The sequence below is a fragment of the Vipera ursinii genome (assembly GCF_947247035.1).
Source record: "Vipera ursinii genome assembly, chromosome: 1".
Classification (NCBI taxonomy): domain Eukaryota; kingdom Metazoa; phylum Chordata; class Lepidosauria; order Squamata; family Viperidae; genus Vipera; species Vipera ursinii.
The window spans coordinates 332,676,894-332,697,122 of NC_139512.1; the positions used below are offsets into that span (position 1 = coordinate 332,676,894).

At 40.6% G+C, this 20,229-nt stretch overlaps 1 protein-coding gene across 2 annotated transcripts in view; it reads right to left on the bottom strand.

Moving 5' to 3' along the window:
- ELP3 (elongator acetyltransferase complex subunit 3) overlaps nucleotides 1-20,229 on the bottom strand; it is a 198,205-nt gene that overhangs the window by 61,662 nt on the left and 116,314 nt on the right. The window contains exon 16 of one of the 2 annotated variants that reach the window (XM_083348432.1): nucleotides 19,339-19,520. In XM_083348432.1, coding sequence (XP_083204558.1) covers nucleotides 19,339-19,520 — 182 coding nt within the window. Of the gene's footprint in view, nucleotides 1-14,730; nucleotides 19,521-20,229 lie in introns of those variants that run through there. The other variant, XM_083348433.1, reaches the window with a different exon arrangement.

Here is a 20,229-nt window from a genome sequence, read left to right on the forward strand (position 1 = left end):
GGTTACAAAAGTCCCCCAGGTGGGATAGAAGTGGATGTAGTTACAGGCATTTGCATTCTGTCTTAGGAAGCCCTCGGCAATTCTTGCTTTAATGGGCAAGTAAAGTGCAGGATATAAATTAATGTTATTCCGTAAAAATAGGAATAATATTTTCTTGATATTTTCCTGATGCTTAGGACCTGGTTGGCCAGGACCTGGTTGGTCAGGATCATCAACATCAATTATAAAATCAAATGTAGGAAGTTGTTTTTCTTTTAAAACACTGCCTCTATCATTTTACTGTTCCTTTGTTACTGGCCCCAATCTTTTACTCTTCAGCAGCTCCTAAGGCACCATGACTTTCCGGCTGTATCGTCACAGAGCTAGATGAGAAACAGCTCCACCTTGATTTTGGGAAGGAAAGCAGGAAGTCACAGGGGAGTTGCTCTGTGTGAAGGTCTCCCATTTAGCTGAGCAAGGGATCATTGCTAACCCTGACACAGAATTATGGAAATGATTCTGGAAAAGAGGACGTACACATGACTCTGAAGGTGACGTTCCTTGAAAGTCTCTGTAGTCTCTACAGATGAGTGGGTTTGCAAATGTGGAATGGAATTTCAGACTCAGCCTGCATTTCAAATGCCTAATAAAGAAAACAGGGGCAACGGAGTCCCATCTCAGTGACATGCCTCAGTTGGCTTCTGTTATTCACTAGAAATGAGACATACCATGTTGAGCTAGCCTTTAGAAGCTGGATCTCTGTTGGGGTTAGATGGTAAATTCCCACATATTGTACAGTGCCTATTACACTGTCTCGTAATGTTACAGAGGCAGATAGAGCAGAACTCCATTTCATGTTCTGTACTACTTTATCCTGAGAGTCCAAATATTTCGCTCTCAAAATTACACAACATAACATCCTTCATTTCTGCATCACTTAATTGTAGTTGCTCCTGTTGAATGTGGAATTTCAAACCAGAAAAGTGTAGCAGCATGCTCAAATTAGCCATATACTGAATAGTTGCCAGGGCTGAGGGATGGGGAGGAGCAGGGCTGCTGTTTTCTAATTAGAAGCAGTAATAAGCATCCCATTAATCTGAAAATGCAACTGAGTGCCTCAGGAGGTAATGGTTAATCCATCACTGCAGGTCTTTAAGACTGAGCTCAAAAGGATAGGCAATTTTCACCCGGGTTTTTGGTGAGGATGACTGAAGTCGCCTTTTAGCCTAGCTTGTTTTCTTTAGTTTTCGCTCAGTTTGTTATTCTTCCAGCTCTACCATTTTTTTGTTTTGGATGAGTTTCCCCCCCCCCCAATCATTTTTTTTAAAAAATCCCATTTATATCCCACCCTTCTCCGAAGACTCAGGGCAGCTTACAATCTAAAGCACAATGTGCTTAGCAATAGCCTTCATTCTATGTATATGCCTGCTTATTAGGGCTTTCGCCCCCCCCCCAAGCGGCATTATTACAAAGTCAGCTTAATTGCCCCCAACAATCTGGGTCCTCATTTTACCTACCTCGGAAGGCTGAGTCAACCTTGAGCCTAGTGGGACTCGAACCTGCACTAATTGCAGGCAGCTGGTGTTACTTAAGGAGGCATTAGCCCACTGCTCCACCAAGGCTCATTTGGAAACGGCCCAGAATTTCTGGGAGTCAGGTAGTATATAAATTTAAATAATATAAATAATATTTTAGAGAAGGACGTTTGGAGAGTCTGTTAGTGTGTTCTTGTAAAATAGCTCCTCTGGTGAATGCCAAGTATTGCATGGTTATGTGATGACTTTACAACCACATCACTTAGTGACAGACTCCCCATTGCCAATGTAGCTTGAGGACTACCTGCAATACAAGCACACTCAGAAATGTGAGGCTAGAGACTGGATTTTACTTTGTAGCACAGTGGCTTAATTAATTAAAAGGGCTTATATAATAAGAGCAGCAATAAAGGTAAAGGTAAAGGTTCCCCCGCACATGCGTGCTAGTCGTTTCCAACTCTAGGGGCCGGTGCTCATCTACTTTTCAAAGCCAAAGAGCCAGCGCTTGTCCAAGGACATCTCCGTGGTCATGTGGCCGGCATGACTAGACGCCAAAGGCACACGGAACGCATTTTTACGTGCTTTCAAACTGCTAGGTTGGCAGAAGCTGGGACGAGTAACAGGAGCTCACTCTGCTACGCGGCACTCGGGATTCGACCTGCCAAACTGCCAACCTTCTGATCGACAAGCTCAGCGTCCTAACCCACTGAGTCACCGCATCAATAACAATGCATTAATGATAGCTGTTTTAATTGGTATAGCAGGCGGACTTTCTTTTATCAATTCTAAAAGAGTTCAGTTGATTCTTAATTCACTTCTGAGCCCTGTTCAAGCTGCTGGTGCATACCTATTATACTAAATTATTTGAGTCCTAGTTAAGTGGTTCTTACAGGAAATTGTTTCAAAGGAAAGTACATTTGGTTGAAATAAGTGTAAATTGTGGCACTTTGACTTGTGACAGGAGTTTGGATGAAACTCCAATGCCAGACTTTTGGGCCCAGGGCCAAAGCATCCACACTTCCCAGACATTATAAATGGGGCACTATATTTTAACCTGCTTTGTTGTTTAAATGGTTGTTTAAGTAGCTCTCAGCCAACAGGTATTAGCCTTTCACTCACCACAAAATGCAGCTAACAGAGAGAGTCAATGAACTGTCTGAATCAATGAACTGTCTGACATTTCTGATTCAAGATACGCCTATTCCCCCCAGAGAAATTTTGAAATGAGCAAGCTTACTTTTATTTTTAAAAATTAAAGTCAGTTTTGAATGAAAGCTTTGGATAGAATGGCTGAGTGTTTTATAATCCTCACTTTTGTCCATTGAAAGGTGTTGCGAAATGGGAAGGGGATAATTTAAAACCTCCCTGGTAGAGGTTTTCCAAGAGCTCCATCAGAAAAGTAATTACAATTGGTTGCTGTCAGTTAGACTGAGCTTTCTGACATGCTCTGCACTTCTGCATTCAGCACACTGTGTGAAAAATATGGGGGAAGATACTTTGGAACTTTCTGTCCCAAGCCAGCAACACAGGAGTTATTTGTTTAAGATTTGTATCGCCAATTCTGCTAGCTTCAGAATTGTGCATACAGGTAGTCCTTGATTTATGAACACAAGTGAGCCCAAAATTTCTGTTACTAAGAGAGACAGTTCTTAAGTGAATTTTGCCCTGCTTTGCAACCTTTCTTGCCTCAGTTGTTAAATGAATCACTGCAGTTGTTAAGGTAGTAACACGGTTTTTAAGTGAATCTGGCTTCCCCATTGACTTTGCTTGTTAGAAGGTTGCAAAAGGTGATCACACGACCCTAGGATATTGCAATCATCATAAATATGAATCAGTTGTCAAGCATCTGAATTTTGATCACATGACTATAGGGACACTACAACAGTCATGTATGAAAAATGGTTGCTTTTTCAGTGCTGTTGTAATTTCAAACGGTCATTAAATGAACTATTGTAAGTCTAGGACTTGCACACAGGAAAGTCATGATTTTTTTTTTAGTTAAAAAATTCTTTTTTAAGTCAATGAAGCTAAATCTACCTTCTTTCCTTCTTTCTTTGAAAAAGGGTTACACACAAAATCACAGCAATAATTCCAAATTTGATCATTTTTGTCAGTCTGGCTAAATTAGTGAGTTATAATTTATTAAGATCTTGGATTTCAGCACATGTTCAGAACTTATTGCAAAAGAGAATGGATGGAGAATCAGCTTCTAGATCAGATTAGCCAACAAGTCAGAAAATAATTGTGGTAATTATGAATTCTGGAGCCACCTGGATCCAGTCAGTTTCCTCTTTTGGTTCTGGATCGCATCACACTATCCAGGCAGAATCATGCAGAGTTTGGATATCTTCCTAGACAGATGTCTTAAAGAGCAGATGGACTTTGACCAAATCAATCTGGATCACCAACTGCACTTATTCCTGGACAGTCCTTCTCAGGACCTTATTACTGGAATGGACTCTACATGAGCATACATATCCCTGAAGGCTACTGCAGGTCCACAATGGAGCAGCATGAGTAGTTATGGGTGCACCTAGCCATAGCTATATATCATGAGCTGCACTGGTTACCAGTAGTCTTCCTGGGGGGCAATTGAAAGCACTAGTTGTGACCTATAAAGCACTTACTGGTCCAGAGCCTTGTTTCTACAGGACCTCTTTTCTGTAATTATTTCTGCCCTTGGCAGAAGGGTGCATGGGTTCCAAGTCCCATCACTTATGCGTTGACATCAGATGAGATCGCACAGATATGCTTCTCTGTCAACATCCCCGTTTTATAGAACAGCAGTCCCTGTGAGATTTGGATGGCCCCAATTATACCTGCTTTTTCAGAGACCTGGCTTTGCTCCCAAGAATTGGCTTAGGAGGTTTTGTGCCTACCTTAATTGTTTTTGTTGTCGTGGAGTTACTGCTAGTAACTCCTCAAATTGTCCTTTTTAATTAGTTTATAATATAAAATACAAAAACACAAAAACAAATAATAGGAAAAATAGGGGAGGGGAAAGGGAAGGAAAGAGTGTATAAAAGAAGGGGAAAAGAAAAAAAAAGGTGTTGACTTCTGATTCCCTTTGGTGCAGTAGAACCTCAGCTTTTTATTTTTACATAATAGTATAAACTAGACATTTCTATAACAACAAATCTATCTAATCGGTAAAACCTAAAATCAAATTTCTTTTTCCCCCCACTTCAAGCACAAAGTCCAGAAGCATTTTCCAAGTAGAAGCAAAAGTAATTATGTTTTTTTCTTTTATCAAAGCAGTCAATTTAACCATCTCTGCTAACTCCATCAACTTTTCTAGCCATTCATCCATTCTGGGGATCGAAATGTCCTTCCATTTTTGTGCCTATAGTGATCTTGCTGCAATCAACATATTTAACATCGCGGTTTATTACAAAAATTTACAAATGGAGTTGATAAAACCGCTTAAGGAATTATTTCAGACAATTCAGAGAGGGGGTAAGGTGCCTCCGTCTTGGAGATCTGCTTTTATTTCTTTGATTCCGAAGGAAGACCAAGATGCTACTCAAGTTAAAAATTATAGACCGATATCACTTTTAAATACAGATTATAAGATATTTGCTAAGGTGTTAGCTAACAGACTGATGAGGGTTCTGCAACAGGTGATTCATGGGGATCAAACGGGGTTTATTAGTGGTAGGCAAATGAAAAATAATGTGAGGCATATAGTTGATGTGTTAGAGTTCTTGGAAAAGAACAACCAGATCCCTGCGGCGCTAATTTTTTTAGACGCTGAAAAAGCCTTTGATCAATTGAATTGGCAATTTTTGATGAAAGTTTTAGATAAAATGAATTTTGGGGATAAATTTTTGCAACCAATTAGGGCATTATATCAAAAACAAACTGCCCGGATAATAGTTAACAATAGTCTGACTGAAGTTTGTAATATTGAGAAGGGCACAAGGCAAGGGTGTCCGTTATCGCCCTTGTTATTTGTGTTAACATTGGAGATATTATTGGTAAAAATACGGAGTTCGGAAAGAATTAAGGGTATACAAATTAGAGATCAGGATTATAGATTGAGAGCATTCGCAGATGATCTGGTTGTTACGGTGACCCAGCCGGAGAATTCTGTTGTGGACCTGATGGAGATAATAATGCAATATGGGAAGGTTTCTGGATTTAAAGTTAATGCACAAAAAACTAAAATTCTGGCCAAAAATATGACAGTATCGCAAAAGGCTCTTTTAGAAGGATTAACTGGATTTGAGATTGCTAAAAGGGTCAAATACTTGGGGGTGTTTTTGTCACCCTCGAATACAAAGTTATATAAAAATAACTATGAAAAATTATGGGGAAAAATTCAAAAAGAAATGGAGAGCTGGGAAAAATTGCAATTGTCTTTGTTGGGGCGAATCGCAGCAGTGAAAATGAATGTCCTGCCTAAATTTTTATTCTTATTTCAAATGATACCGGTTCTCAAGAAAGATTCTAATCTGGAGGAATGGCAGCGAGGTATCAACAAATTTGTATGGGCAGGGAAAAGGCCACGAGTTAAACTTAAGATTATGCAGGATACTCGTGAAAGAGGTGGTCTTAAAATGCCTAATCTTAAATTATATTATGAAGCTGCTGCGTTAGCAGGAATAAGTGATTGGATTAATTTGACACAAGAGAGATTATTAAATCTTGAAGGTCACGACTTGTTGTTTGGCTGGCATGCATATTTGTTGTATGATAAAAAGGTAGATAATGTGTTTAAAGCGCATATTTTAAGACAGGCATTGTTGAGAGTTTGGAAGAAGTATAGACATAAGTTAGATTGCAGGATACCTTTGTGGGCAATCCCAAAACACACAATAGAAAATATAAATGTTGGTTTTAAACATGATGTGACTACGTATAAGGAGATTTTAAGTTTGGAAAGAAATGTCTGGTGTCTGAAACCGTACACTCTCTTGCGAGATGAGAAGATTGTTCAAACTTGGTTCCAATATATTCAGCTACGGGCCAGGTGGAAAGAAGATCAGAAAATTGGTTTTACAATGTCTGATGAAAATCTGATAAAGCAAATTAGAAAGCAGGGTCCAGCACAAATCAAACGGATATATCTTGCATTGATAGAAATTGACTCAGAAACAGAACTTGTTAAAGATTGTATGATAAAATGGGCCCAAAACATCCAAGAAGTTATTACAATGGACACGTGGGAAAAGATCTGGGTGAGGAACGTAAAATTTACACAAGCTCAAAATTTAAGAGAGAACTTTTATAAAATGTTTTATAGATGGCATTTAGATCCTAAAAAGCTGGCAAGTATGTATCCGAATTATCAGCCTAAGTGCTGGAGGTGTGGTGATGAAGATGCAACATATTTTCACATATGGTGGACTTGTAAAAAGGTTAAGGCCTTTTGGATAAAAATTTGGTGGAACATGCAGAAGATTTTCAAGCAAAGGATAAAGTTTTGTCCGCAACTTTTTTTGTTAGGTATAATTACAGATGCTTCGGTTGTGGACACTAAGCTGATGTTGAATTTAATTACCGCAGCAAGACTCTTAATAGGTCAATATTGGAAGAAGGAGGAACTGCCAACTGTAGAAGAATGGACTTTAAAGGTTTCTGACCTGGCAGAGATGGCAAAGATCTCGGCTTACTTGAAAGATCACTCGCAAGAACGTTATATTATGGAGTGGAGAAAATGGATTGAGTATATCCAGAACAAATATGGGACTAAAAAGTTTCATGTAGCATTTGAATAAGTCTTCCTTTCTTTTTCTTTTTTCCTTTTTTTAATATTTAATAGTAATAGTGTTTGTAGTTATCCTATATGAGCTAGGGAGTGATAGATTTTAGAGTTTATGGTTGTTAGCATATGGATGTTTATGATTGGTTTTTTTTGTTTTTATACCTTGTACTTAGCTCTGGGAAGTCGGGGGGGAGGGGTAGGGAGGGATGGGTATGGGAGGGGGAGGGGGGATTGTTAAAGATAAAATGTATGTTAAAACTTTTCAATAAAAAAACATATCAAAGTTCAAAAAAATAAAATAAATTCCAAGTCTTTTTCCATTAAACCCAAAAGAAAAGTTTCTGGTTTTATCTTTATATTCACTTTAAGAATCTTCTGTATTAGAATATGAATCCTACTCCAATATTTCCTTGCTTTATCATATGTCCACCACAAATGATGAAGAGTCCCTTATTTACATTTCTATTTTCCACATTCATCACATTCTTGATAACTTATCTGATGTTAAATGCCAATGATACATCATCTTTTTAAAAAATTTCTTTTAAATTGTAATTAATGTAAATTTAAAACTTTCATCCACAAATTTTCCCATTGTTCAAGCTTTACATTATATCCAAAGTTTCTTGCCCACTGAATCATACAATGCTTTATATATTCACTTTCCAAATTCAAATTCAATAACATTTTATAGACCTTAGCAATATGTTCACCTCTACCACAGTAGAATTTCCAATTCAAACCCATAACTCTTTTTGTCTAATTTAAATCTTTCTTTCAATTGTAAATATGTAAGCCAATGGCAGACATGTCCTTCTGATCCTAACTCCTCCTTAAACTTGAGGATAGGATCACCAAGATTGAAAAATATTATTTTACCATAGGTCCACCAGTCTGGCTTTACCACCATTTCTTTTCTGAAAAATGCTTCCTGAAGGGACAGAGAAGCATCTTCCTAGAAAACCATGTTTTATAATAATTCCAAACTCTTAGAATAGCTTATCTAACCTACCTTGATTGCTTTTTGATTATATCTGCTTGTACCAATTTCACTCTGACATAATATATTTCATTATACTGTAACATCTTTGATGATGATGTGTTGTTTTGATCTGTTGATTGAGCAACTCTATAAATAAATCAACAGCTAACTTAAATGATTATAGATGTTTTAATATAACTATGGTGTAGGTATATAGTAGTACATAGGTAATATGATAGTCTTTCTACATCATGATATGCAAGAAGATAGACAGGTGTATGTGCGCCTGAGTGTACAGAATGGTCTGGACATTTAATAAAATAAAACAATTCAACAACTTAGAATGAATTTTAAAAGCTGAACAACATTTTGGTGGGGAAAAACTACATACATTGCTTTAAGCTCCTGTGCAAAAAGATAGGATATGAATCAGATAAATAAACAAACTCACAAAAATAGTGACTTGATTGTTTGAAAGTCCTCTTCCTTGTACATTTTTTTAAAGATTTGCTGACAATATATGTATCAGCAATATATTGCTGTAATAAATCATAAGTATTGGTTTTCCAAAGATGTTTAATAATTTTTGGCCATCTTAATTTACAAAAAAAATCAATTGTTGATAATTTCAAATATTGATGATATGAGGATTGATCTTACAGTTGCTTTTTCATCACTGTCAAAACTGTGAATGGTCACCATATGAGGAAGTCACTTAATGAGGACTACCTGTACTATAATGTCAACATTAACTTCCACAGGGACAAAATGAAATTGCAAGCCACTTTTTGTGGCTTAGTATTATACAATATTGCCTAAGGGACAATTTGGCCCTATCAAAAGCCAGATCACAAATCTGTCGAAATTTCTCCATATCAACAGACCAGGGCAACTTTTCCCCAGAATTATTATAGTCCTGCCCCCTGACCAACTGTGTGTATTTTCTATATGGTTAACAACACACACTCCTAGTGATTTTCTGGGCACTCAGTCCACTTCTGCAGAGGGAAATAATTAAAGGATGGGCTCTCTAATTTTCTTTTAGATTGTTTGATTTATTGAAAACCTTTCTAACTGTCAAGGGTTGCTTGCTTGATGATTTCAAGCTTATTCTGAAAATGGGCCAAATTCCTCATAGAAAATATTGCCTTCTAGAATTTATCCAGCTTTCTTTTTTCCTTTTTTGGCTAATTTTCCATCCTCTCCAAAATCTTTTGATAAGAAAGTTTGGAAGTTTCCAGATCCATTGAAATAGCCAAAAGTGTCCAGTTCCAGTCAGAAAATAATTTCTGAGAGACTATTTGGTTACTAGCCTCTATAACAGTGGTGGCAAACCTTTTAGGGACTGAATGCCCAAACTGCAACCCAAAACCCACTTATGTATCACTGGGTGCCTGGTGGGCCTGGCCTGCTAGGTAGGCATGGCTACGGTGGTCATGCTGGATGTTGCTCCTGGGGAGGGATGCCTGTGGGGGCCAGGCAGGGTTGGGGGAGATCCAGGGGGGTTCTGGTGGGTGGGGCAGTGGGCAGGAGGGCGTCTTGCTCAGCTGATGGCTTGGGGGGGAAGGGGGCAGCTACACCCCCTCCCAAACACTGCCATCTCACGAAAGCAGGATGAAAACTCCCAAAAGCGATAAGGAATAAAACAGAAGAGTGTCTCATGATGGTTTTCTTCCCGGGGGGGGCATGGGGGGAGGCTCCTTTGCCCTGCAGCTCTTCTGAGGGGGGGAGGAGAGTGGGGAGGAGCTGTGCTGGGATTGGGGCTCCTCGTGCCTTCAGCTGCCCGCCTGCACTCTTCTGCCGCAGATGCCATGGCTCCACTTGCCTGGCTGGGCGGGGGCGCGCTCGCACATGGGGACGTACATGGGGCTGCTGCCTTGCTTTCCGTGCCATGCTGGGGCTGGGTTGGCATGGACTGAGTGCGGAGCGTCCTAGCCGCTTCTTCCCCCGCGGACATCAGGAGCACCCAGCCCGCCTCCTTTTGGGCTCCCTCGGCTCCTCCCCCTCTAGGCTGGGGTTGGTCAAATTCCCCCCTTGGGCAGTGCTACGCCCATCCCTGGCCAGCCCTCCTCCTCCATCCTCCTCCTCCTTCTGCAGGAGGACCGCGGCTTACTCCCCGCACGTGTCCTGAGGTGAGGAGCTGAGCAGCCATGGCTCCCGCTCCCCTCTGGCCTCCATCTGCTCAAGGCCCGAGCTTGGTGCGCCCAGCTTGCCAGCAACAGGCTGTAGAGCGCGGGACATCAGCAGCTGTCCTGGGATGAGGTTTAGGTGGGGTGGATGCTCCCAATGTCCGCAGGGGAAGAAGCAGAGGCTCCATGCCCAGTCCAGCCCAGCCCTGGCATGGCATGTGAAGCAGCAGCCCCACATGCATCCCCATGCATGAATGTGCCCCTGCCCTTACAGGCAAGCGGAGCTGTGGCATCTGCGGCAGAAGAGGATGCATGTGGGGAGAGGCACTGGCTGGCTTGGTAAGCCATGGTCCACCCGCAGAAGGAGGAAGAGGATCGAGGAGGGCTGGCCAGGGATGAGCATAGTGCTACCCAAGGGGGGAATCTGACCAGCTCCAGCCTGGAGGGGGGGAGAGGCTGAGGGAGCCTGAAGGGAGCCGCTCTCCCCCTCCCCCCACCAAAGGGCTGGCTGGCTTGGGCGTCACCTGGGCAGGCTTGGCTGCACATCTGCCCAGCGGCGCTGGTGGGCCCAGCCTTCCTTTCTTTGTTTCTTCCTTTCCTTCCTTCCTTCCTTCCTTCCTTCCTTCCTTCCTTCCTTCCTTCCTTCCTTCCTTCCTCTTTCTCGCTGCCTTTCTCCAAAGTCCAAACTTATGTGTCTTCCTTCCCCCACTAGTCTTCTGCAAAGCACAAACGAAAACCGCGTCCTACTTGTCTTCTCCAAACTCACACCCACCATTGCTTCCAAAGGCCGTCTGCTCGCTCACTCGCGTTCTCGCTGCACTCCCGCCAAAACCTGCTTTTATAGGTTCCCTCTCCCCACCCTGCTCTCATAGCTGTTCCCACGAGAGCGCTGCTGGATTCGGTTTCCCTCTCCAGTTCCCACAAGTCCGGCGCATGTGGAGAGGGGGAGGGGAGTGTCCCTCTGGTGTGCACGCCGACAGAAAGGGCTGTGTGCCCAGTCTGGCACGTGTGCCATAGGTTCACCACCACAGCTCTATAATTCATTCTTTGGGCAAAGGTGATTGAAATAGGCTAATTTACAAACAAAGGCCATTCCAGTTTTCTCAAGCAGTAGAATCATTCCACTTTAATTATATTGACTGTCATTTTGTTATAAAAATATAATAAAATGGATTAGGCAACAAAGAGCGACTGTGAAATTAAATGGTGTTCGAGTCTTGCATTCTAGTTACTCCACCTCATGCTCTGTAGGGATAGCTGGCAAACCATAGTCTCCTAATGGTCACTAATAAAACAGATCTGATGTTAATTGAAGCAAGCGGAACTGTGCTTACGTAAACCTACCTGGAACAAAGTCCCATTAATTTAATAAGGCTCACTTCTGAATGGACAGAGATCTTTTTCATATGATGCATGCACTTTGTGTACAGATTTTTGAGAAAAATGAAACAGTAAAGGATTATTAATATAGCTTACAGCATCTATTGTCTCCATCCAGCATGGCTGATGTTGGAACTATAGCCTAAAGCATCTAAATGTTTTTTTTTCTAGTTACATAAAGAAGAGCAGATACCTACATTCCAAAGGAGTAACTGCAAATCTGGAAGCAATGCTATTTTTAAATGTTTGGCCAGCAATTGTACAAGATATTAAAGAGAAAGGTGACTATTCTCAGAGAACAAAACACATATGTGTGCACGTTCACTTACAGGGACCCACAAAGAGCATTTAACACTCTGCAGTGTTATTAAAAAAGGATAATTCATTCAGCACCTGCTGCTTTGAGATAAGAGCTCCTGTGCATCCTTAACCATTTCCAAGAGAGATCAGTCACTTCATCTGCCAAAAAACACTCCTCTCTGGGTCAAGCAATTGGCAAAGCAAACTTCCCCAATTATTCTTCTGAGTGTTTGTGCAAACTGTTTAACGGAAGCAAATTTACATTTCTCTCCCTTTTTACAGTATAAGGAGAAGGATAGAGCCAGCACAGATATTAAAATAGGTTAAATGGGATTTAACGTCTTTGTTCTGTCCATCAATGCTTGAATTTAAAACACCTGTACAAATAATGATTCTACCATTTTCAGGTGCATTTAGGAGGAGGCAAAAGAACATTTACTCTTCTTTGGTTGATCACATAAGCCAAGTTAAGGACGAAATTCCCAAAGACAGAGCTGTGTAATCCAGTCAGCTTCTTGTCTAAACATGTCAGGCTTACATTCATCAAGAAGACATAGCAGGATCAGGGGAGAGAGCTCTTTTGTTTCATTTAGTTAAGCTGTGCTCAAAAATAATAAGAAGAAAAAAGTCCTGACAGTAAGATCAGTGTAAGAGTGGAATAATCTACTTTATATATGGTATAAAGAAGCTACTTTACCAAATCTGGACATTTTTAAGAAGAGCCCAGTAAGACACCTATCGTATTTTTAACTTGATATTTTATTATTAAAATGGTAAAATACAGGCAAATAAGAAAAAAAAATATTAAATTTTAATTAAAAGCATTGTGAAGACTTTTTTTTCCCCCAACACCTCCTCCCCCTCCTTTCTGATTGTGTCTTGAATTGCTAACCGCAGTTAAGCTATCTGCATTTTACCTTAAGCATCAAAAATTGTTACTGGTTTCTAACTAAATGCTGGATGCCATATTCCAAATATTTGAAACCAGCCTTCCTTTGTAAAGTGCTGAATAGAGGGGAGCCATTCCTGCTTGAATTTGGTTCTTGTGAATGGTTTAATTGGTTTTCCTACACAATGCAGCAGTAGCTCGTCCTTGTGGTTCCTTTCATTCTGACATTCTCTAAGAACTGTTGTACGGGATCTGATTTTGTTTCTAACAATGACTGATTACTGTATTCCATTTCATAGCAGGAAGGACTATTAGCTAATGATTACTATTCAAGATGCCAGTACGGTGCTGTAATGGGCTATAATAATCTTGGGAGACAGGAGGAAGATTCACAGCCTAGACCAGGGATAGGCAACCTCGGCTCTTTTATGGACTTCAACTCCCAGAATTCCTGGGAACTGAAGTCCATGAGTCATAAAAGAGCCGAGGTTGCCTACCCCTGGTCTAGACAAAGATCTGATAAGAAATATCCAAGTCCAAAGTAGGAAAGTGAAATGCAGGAGCATCTCAGAAGGGATCCTTCCTGCTTTTCTGGAAAGTAAAGGCAGGGAATGGGGGAGTGCTTTGGCTTCATGGCTGGGGTACCTCTGATAGGCTGATGAGATACCTATGGATTCAGAGGGGGAAAACATGCATTTCTGTCCTGCTTCTCAGCTGTGACTTGAGTTTTTACAGCAACCTGTTAAACTTCCTGTAAATACTAGCATTGAATTTACAGTGTGAGTTCTCAATGTACCAAGTGATGTGCTCGGTACATTGCTTAAAATAATACTGCTTAAAATAATACTACACAAACATTAGCTGTTGTCATGTTTTAATTGAACATAAGATGGAAACATTCACAGTGCAGGGTGGAAAAAGTATGTGAACCCCTAGCCTAATGACTTACTTCTCCAAGAGCTAATTGGAGCCAGGAGTGAGCCAACCTTGACTCCAACCAGTGTGATGATATTGGATGTGTTGCTGACAGCTGTCCTGCCCTTTAAAAACACACACCTGTTTTGGGTTTACTGGTCTCAAGAAGCACTGTCTGATGTGAACCATGCCTCGCAGAAAAGAGCTCTCAGAAGACCTACGATCAAGAATTGTTGACTTGCATGAGGCTGGAAAGGGTTACAAAAGTATCTCCAAAAGCCTTGATGTTCATGTGTCCACGGTAAGACAGACTGTCTACAAATGGAGAAAGTTTAGCACTGTTGCTACTCTCCCTAGGTGTGGTTGTCCTATAAAAATGACTGCAAGAGCACAGCGCATAATGCTTAATGAGGTAAAGAAGAATCCTAGAGTGTCAGCTAAAGACCTACAAAAATCTCTGGCACATGCTAACATTTTTGTTGACACATCTACAATAAGGAAAACATTAAACAAGAATGGAGCACATGGGAGGACACCACAGAAGAAGCCATTGCTGTCCAAAAAAAAAAAATTGCAGCACGTTTGAAGTTTGCAAAAGAGCACCTGGATGTTCCACAGCACTACTGGCAAAATATACTGTGGACAGATGAAACCAAAATTGAGTTGTTTGGGAAAAACACACAACACTATGTGTGGAGAAAAAAAGGCACAGCACACCAACATCAAAACCTCATCCCCACTGTAAAACATGGTGGAGGGAGCATCATGGTTAGGGGCTGCTTTGCTGCCTCAGGGCCTGGACGGATTGTTCTCATTGATGGGAAAATGAATTCCAGAGTTTATCAGGACATTTTGCAGGAAAACGTACGACCATCTGTCTGCTAACTGAAGTTCCGCAGAGGATGGGTGATGCAACAGGACAATGACCCAAAGCATACAAGTAATTCAACAAAACAATGGCTTGAACAGAACAGAATACGCCTTCTGGAGTGGCCCAGTCAGAGTCCTGACCTCAGCCCGATTGAAATGCTGTGGCATGACCTTAAGAGAGCGATTCACACCAGACATCCCAAGAATATTGATACACTGAAACAGTTTTGTGCAGAGGAGTGGTCCAAAATTACTCCAGATCGTTGTGCAGGTCTGATCTGCAACTACAGGAAACGTTTGGTTGAGGTTATTGCTGCCAAAGGAGGGTCAACCAGTTATTAAGTCCAAAGGTTCACATACTTTTTCCACCCTGTACTGTGAATGTTTCCATCTTATGTTCAATTAAAACATGACAACAGCTAATGTTTGTGTAGTATTATTTTAAGCAGACTGTGCTTTTCTATTGTTGTGACTTCCATGACGTTTAGAGCGCATTTTATGGCCAATTCATGCAAAACTCCACGTAATCCCAAAGGGTTCACATACTTTTCCTTGCAACTGTAACTGGAACCAGTTGCCCCTTTCAAGCTTCAGGAGGACATAATTAACTAAAGCCAAGACCTTATCAGCCCATTACATACAACTACAGGACAGTCCTGGAAGTGTGCATGTAATGCCTTAAAACAGGGGTGTCAAAGTGCCGGCCCGCGGACCGGATGCATCACAAGGAAACCACGCCCACCGCATTGCCAGCAATGGGGAAAAAGTTCCGACTTCACGTGATGTCGTGAGTTTGACATCTCTGCCTTAAAATGTAGGAAGGGGGAGAGTAAGAACAATAGGAAGCTGTAGGATGATGATATCCTAAAGCTCTTCTTTTTCTTATTTATGATCTGTGGGAGGATAGACCTTAGGTATCTGCTCTGTCCGTATAGACCCCATCCTGACCCCTTAGAGAAGTATGACCCTGGCAGAACTATCTTTCTTCAGGAAAGGAGACCTGGAAACAGAACGGTACATAAATGTATAACATAAATAAACAATACGGGGCAGGCATTGTACAAAGGAAGACACGCCAAGCATTTAATTAAAAAACAGCAGCATCCCAAGACTTTTTGGCCTGGCAGGCTCCACACCTACCTGGAGGAACTGAATTTTCATAACCTTGGCATCTGGTCTAGCCCCTTTTCTGAATTGTGCTAAACATTTCTTGCTCTACACTACACACTCAGTTCTGAACCTCTTTCTTTTTAAAATTAAGGTCCAGGTTGAAAGGCCATTATCTTGACTGGATATTATAGACTACCGGGCTTTAGCACAGAAAAAAAAGCAGAAATTGTAACAAGTAGCAAATCATGAATTGTTTCATTCTCAGCCCTGTGAGGCAAATCATACACAGCTAGAAGAAAACACTTCTTGTTGCAGCTTTTTATGAAACCTGGCAGGTGGCGCTTTAAATTACACAAGCAGGTGCCCTGTGCCTTGCTCCAAGGCTGACAGAAGAAGACTAGTCATTGCTGGTATTTTGAAAAGTTGAGAGCTATTTGGCTGGTTCAGGCATGCTTTAATTTTCTCCAATCTTTGTTGGTCCTACTGAAGCTTCTGCTTCCTACTGGGGTTCTTTTATGGATAGCTGGGAAGAGAAAGGCATTAATTGTTTGCCACTGCAGTCAGTGGTTTGAAGTAGGATTATAAGAATTGCAGGATTTGCATGTAGTCATGGCAATTCTTTAAATCCTTATTAGCTAAAATAATTCTGCAGGCAACTAAAACTTTGTAGCAAAGATCTATAATATTTGTATCGTGCTTTCAAGCTCAACATTTAGCTCAATACATTTTGGTCTGGATTTAAGAAAGACCAAACTCCATCCAGTATAATTTATGGAATTTTAAAGCACTTGAATGATTGTTCATTTAATCATAATCATAATAGTAAAGTTGGAAGGGGCCTTGGAGGTCATCTAGTCCAACCCCCTGCTCAGGCAGGAAACCCTATACCATTTCAGACAAATGGCTGTCCACTCTCTTCTTAAATACTTCCAGTGTTGGAGCATTCACTGCTTCTGGAGGCAGGTTGTTCTACTGGTTAATTGTTCTAACCGTCAGGAAGTTTCTCCTTAGTTCTAAGTTGCTTCTCTCCTTGATTAGTTTCCATCCGTTGCTTCTTGTCCTGCTTTCAGGAGCTTTGGAGAATAGCTTGAGTCCCTCCTCTTTATGGAAGTCCCTGAGATATTGGAAGACTGCTATCATGTCACTCCTAGTCCTTCTCTTCATTAAACTAGACATACCCAGTTCCAGCAGCCGTTCCTTACATGTTTTAGCCTCCAGACCTAATTTTACATAATTCATTCAAGATTTTGGCTACTCATAGAGAAAATCTGTATCAATATTGGTATTTTATCAAATGCAAATTGATTAAATGCAAAGATCTTCCCTCTCACTGCTGCAAAGTTTACTCAGCAACCTTTGCTCACATAGTTTCAAATATCTCTGATTTTTTTCATGTGGTTTATAAGAAATTTAACTCCGTGTCCACCACTTCCACATTTGCAAAATGGTCACAACTGAAAGTTGTATCAGTTGAACTTAAACAAGGGAAATTGGGGATTTTCACTTTGTTTAGGCACAGAATCAAGATTTGGGTTCTCTATTGGATGTTTTATCTTAAGGCAGTGTTTCTCAACCTTGGGGACTTTAAGATCTGTTGATTTCAACTCTCTGAATTCTGGGAGTTAAAGTCCATAGATCTTAAAGGTTGTGGAACTCTGTTGTAAGGGATCCTGTCTTGTTCCATAAGCACAGAGAGGAGCACACACATCATTCATCATACAAGCTCCCTACCAAAGTGCTATCTCTGGCTTTGACTGAGATAGGTCCTTCACCTTCAAACTTCCTTTGAATCCAACTTGATTCCTGGTGACTTCATGACCAGGTTAATGTGCTCTTCTTGACACTACAGCTGAAATTTGTATTGTCTCCTTTCCTTTTCTTTCCCCAACCCCAGAAAAACAAAAAAATATCATTAGTGGTGACAGTGTTGAAAATGGGAGCTTTTTAAAATTTATACTTGGCAACATGATCAAACTCTTTAAGGAACTGCTGAGTGAGACTGTGAGGAAATGCCTCATCTTTGCTCACCTACTCCCAACGCATGGCCTCACTCCACTGCCTTGAACCAAATGGCAACCTCGACATTCTGTAGGGAAGGAAAAGGATGCTTTCCTCTCTGCTGACTCCTCAATGTCAAACAGGTCAAAGCCCCATATCAATTACGCTGCAGATAAAGCCTTTTTCTTTATCAAGAAATTAGAAATAAATCAGGAAGGTGTTAGCTCTGGAGAAGCAAGAAGTAGGGGAAATGCAAGTCAGTTTCTTTCACGGACTCAAGTATTTCCACTGAAGTTCTTCTAATGACCCTAGTATTTGTACTCAATTTATTGAGTAAATGTACAATAAACTCAATTTACTGGAGTTATTGGAAAGGTCCTAGTGGAGATACTTGAGTCCCTGAAAGAAACTTGCTCCAGGGCCAGGTACCCACACATATGGCAGGCTATAGACACATCTGATGGTTTCTGAGAGCGAGTTAGATCTTTGGTCCATCAACCTTCCCAACCAGATATTCCACAGGAATTCTGGGAGATATCATTGCATCATAACTGGAGGACAACAGGATGGTAGAAATGTTGCTTGCAATATCATGGTGACCTCCAAGGTCTTAACAGAGAGGCCTTTCCCAGTCCATTGACCTGTCTTTCAGATTAAATATACTGCCAAGGACTAAACTCAAACTCTCCATGCAATTATTTTGAGGGAGAATCTTATCCTAACCAAAGCAAAGCCAAAGCAGTGAAAATCTGACATTGTATAATTTTAGAATATTGACTCAAAGTTGAATTTTTGAATAGTTTACAGTAATTTCTCCTCATTAAGATAAATCCACCTTGATTCTGAAAAGATTTTTTAATATATATTTGATTTTTATGCTGCTCATCTTGTCTAGAGGCTAATAGACTGTTCATTTATCTATTATTCCCTCCACTGGATTTTAAATACAGTTTAATGACTCTATAGTTTAATGCAGCATGGTGGTCTTAAACTTTTGTGAACCACACTAGTGCGTAGATACCAGAGTGGTGGCAGATGCCAAAATAAGCAGTGAATTCAAAATCTGTGTTTAATTGGCAGGAGCAATTTTACTTTGTAGAAGGGATGTTGCCTTTTCTCGTGTATCTGCAACTAGGAGTATAAACTTTATCTATAAAGTTTGATATACTTTGAGAGTATCAAGTATATACAGATATACTTTGAGAGTATCAAGTAAACAACTGAAGGTCAGGCTAACACTGCAGATACTAAAAGTGGCAAGTTTAATCTTGCACAAGAGCCAATTGTCACTTAACATTAGACTAAACGAAAAGAAAGCCCAATGCTATTTGTTAAAAATAGCTGCAGCTGATATAAAAGCAGTCTATGTTGCAGACACCTTATGACGCCATAGGTCTGAAACCCTGAAGGTTTCCAGGCTGTTACCCATTTGTAAACGATAATCTTCTTTGCTTGTTATGGAAAGGCCAACAAAATTCATTAGATGGATTTGAATGTGACACTCAAGAGAAATCTCTCTTTGATATCAAGTGATCTAAATGGACCTTGTTCTGCTAGCTCAGACAATGTTTGAAGTAGGGCCATGGCATCTCCATTCTGCTCTGGCCTTAACGGACAAATGTAAAGCCTCAGCAATTCTTCACCAAATGTCAGTCCAGTCTTTTCACCATATAGGGCCCTTCTAGTCCATAGCCAATCTTCCTGTAGTAATCTCTGGTACCCACACCTGCAAGAAAAAACAGACTCAATCAAGAAACAACTTATGGAGAAGAATATGCCAATAACCAGTCTTACTGGAAGATGCTTTGAAAGTTATTTCAAATCACTCCTATTACATCTATTATCAGCAGCGAAGTATGTTTACTTTGAAATAATACAGCATCTGAATGTGTTCATATCTGTCTGCACACAACACCAAATAAGCTTGCTTCGTCTTGCCTCATGCTTCTGTCCTCGGCTTATTCATCCCCAGTTCCCATGTTACAGGGACCCTCTTCTTTTTAGAGCAGAGGTCCCCAACCTTGGCTGCTTTAAGACTTGTGGACTTCAACTCCCAGAATTCCTCAGCCAGGCATGCTGTTTTAGAGTAGCATGTTCTTCCATTGATTCCCTCAGACGGGAAACCTTGCAGCTCTTGGGCTAATTTCATTCAGGATTAATTTTCAAAAACCTTATATAAACTCAAATTATTGATAAGAGTCATCTGTCCTTTATCTGCTGAGATGTTATGAAGAGGAAAATTTGGGTGCCGGAGAGGTTCCCTCCTCAATGCACTTCCATCACGTTATTCGAGGGAATGGGGTTCTTGATGGGTTGCAAATCTGTGACTTAGACCAACCCTCCATTTCAGCTGCAGAGCTTTTTACTTATTCTGTGAACACTCTTTCCACACGATTAACTAAAACGTTCATGACTATTCTGTGACATTTGCTACA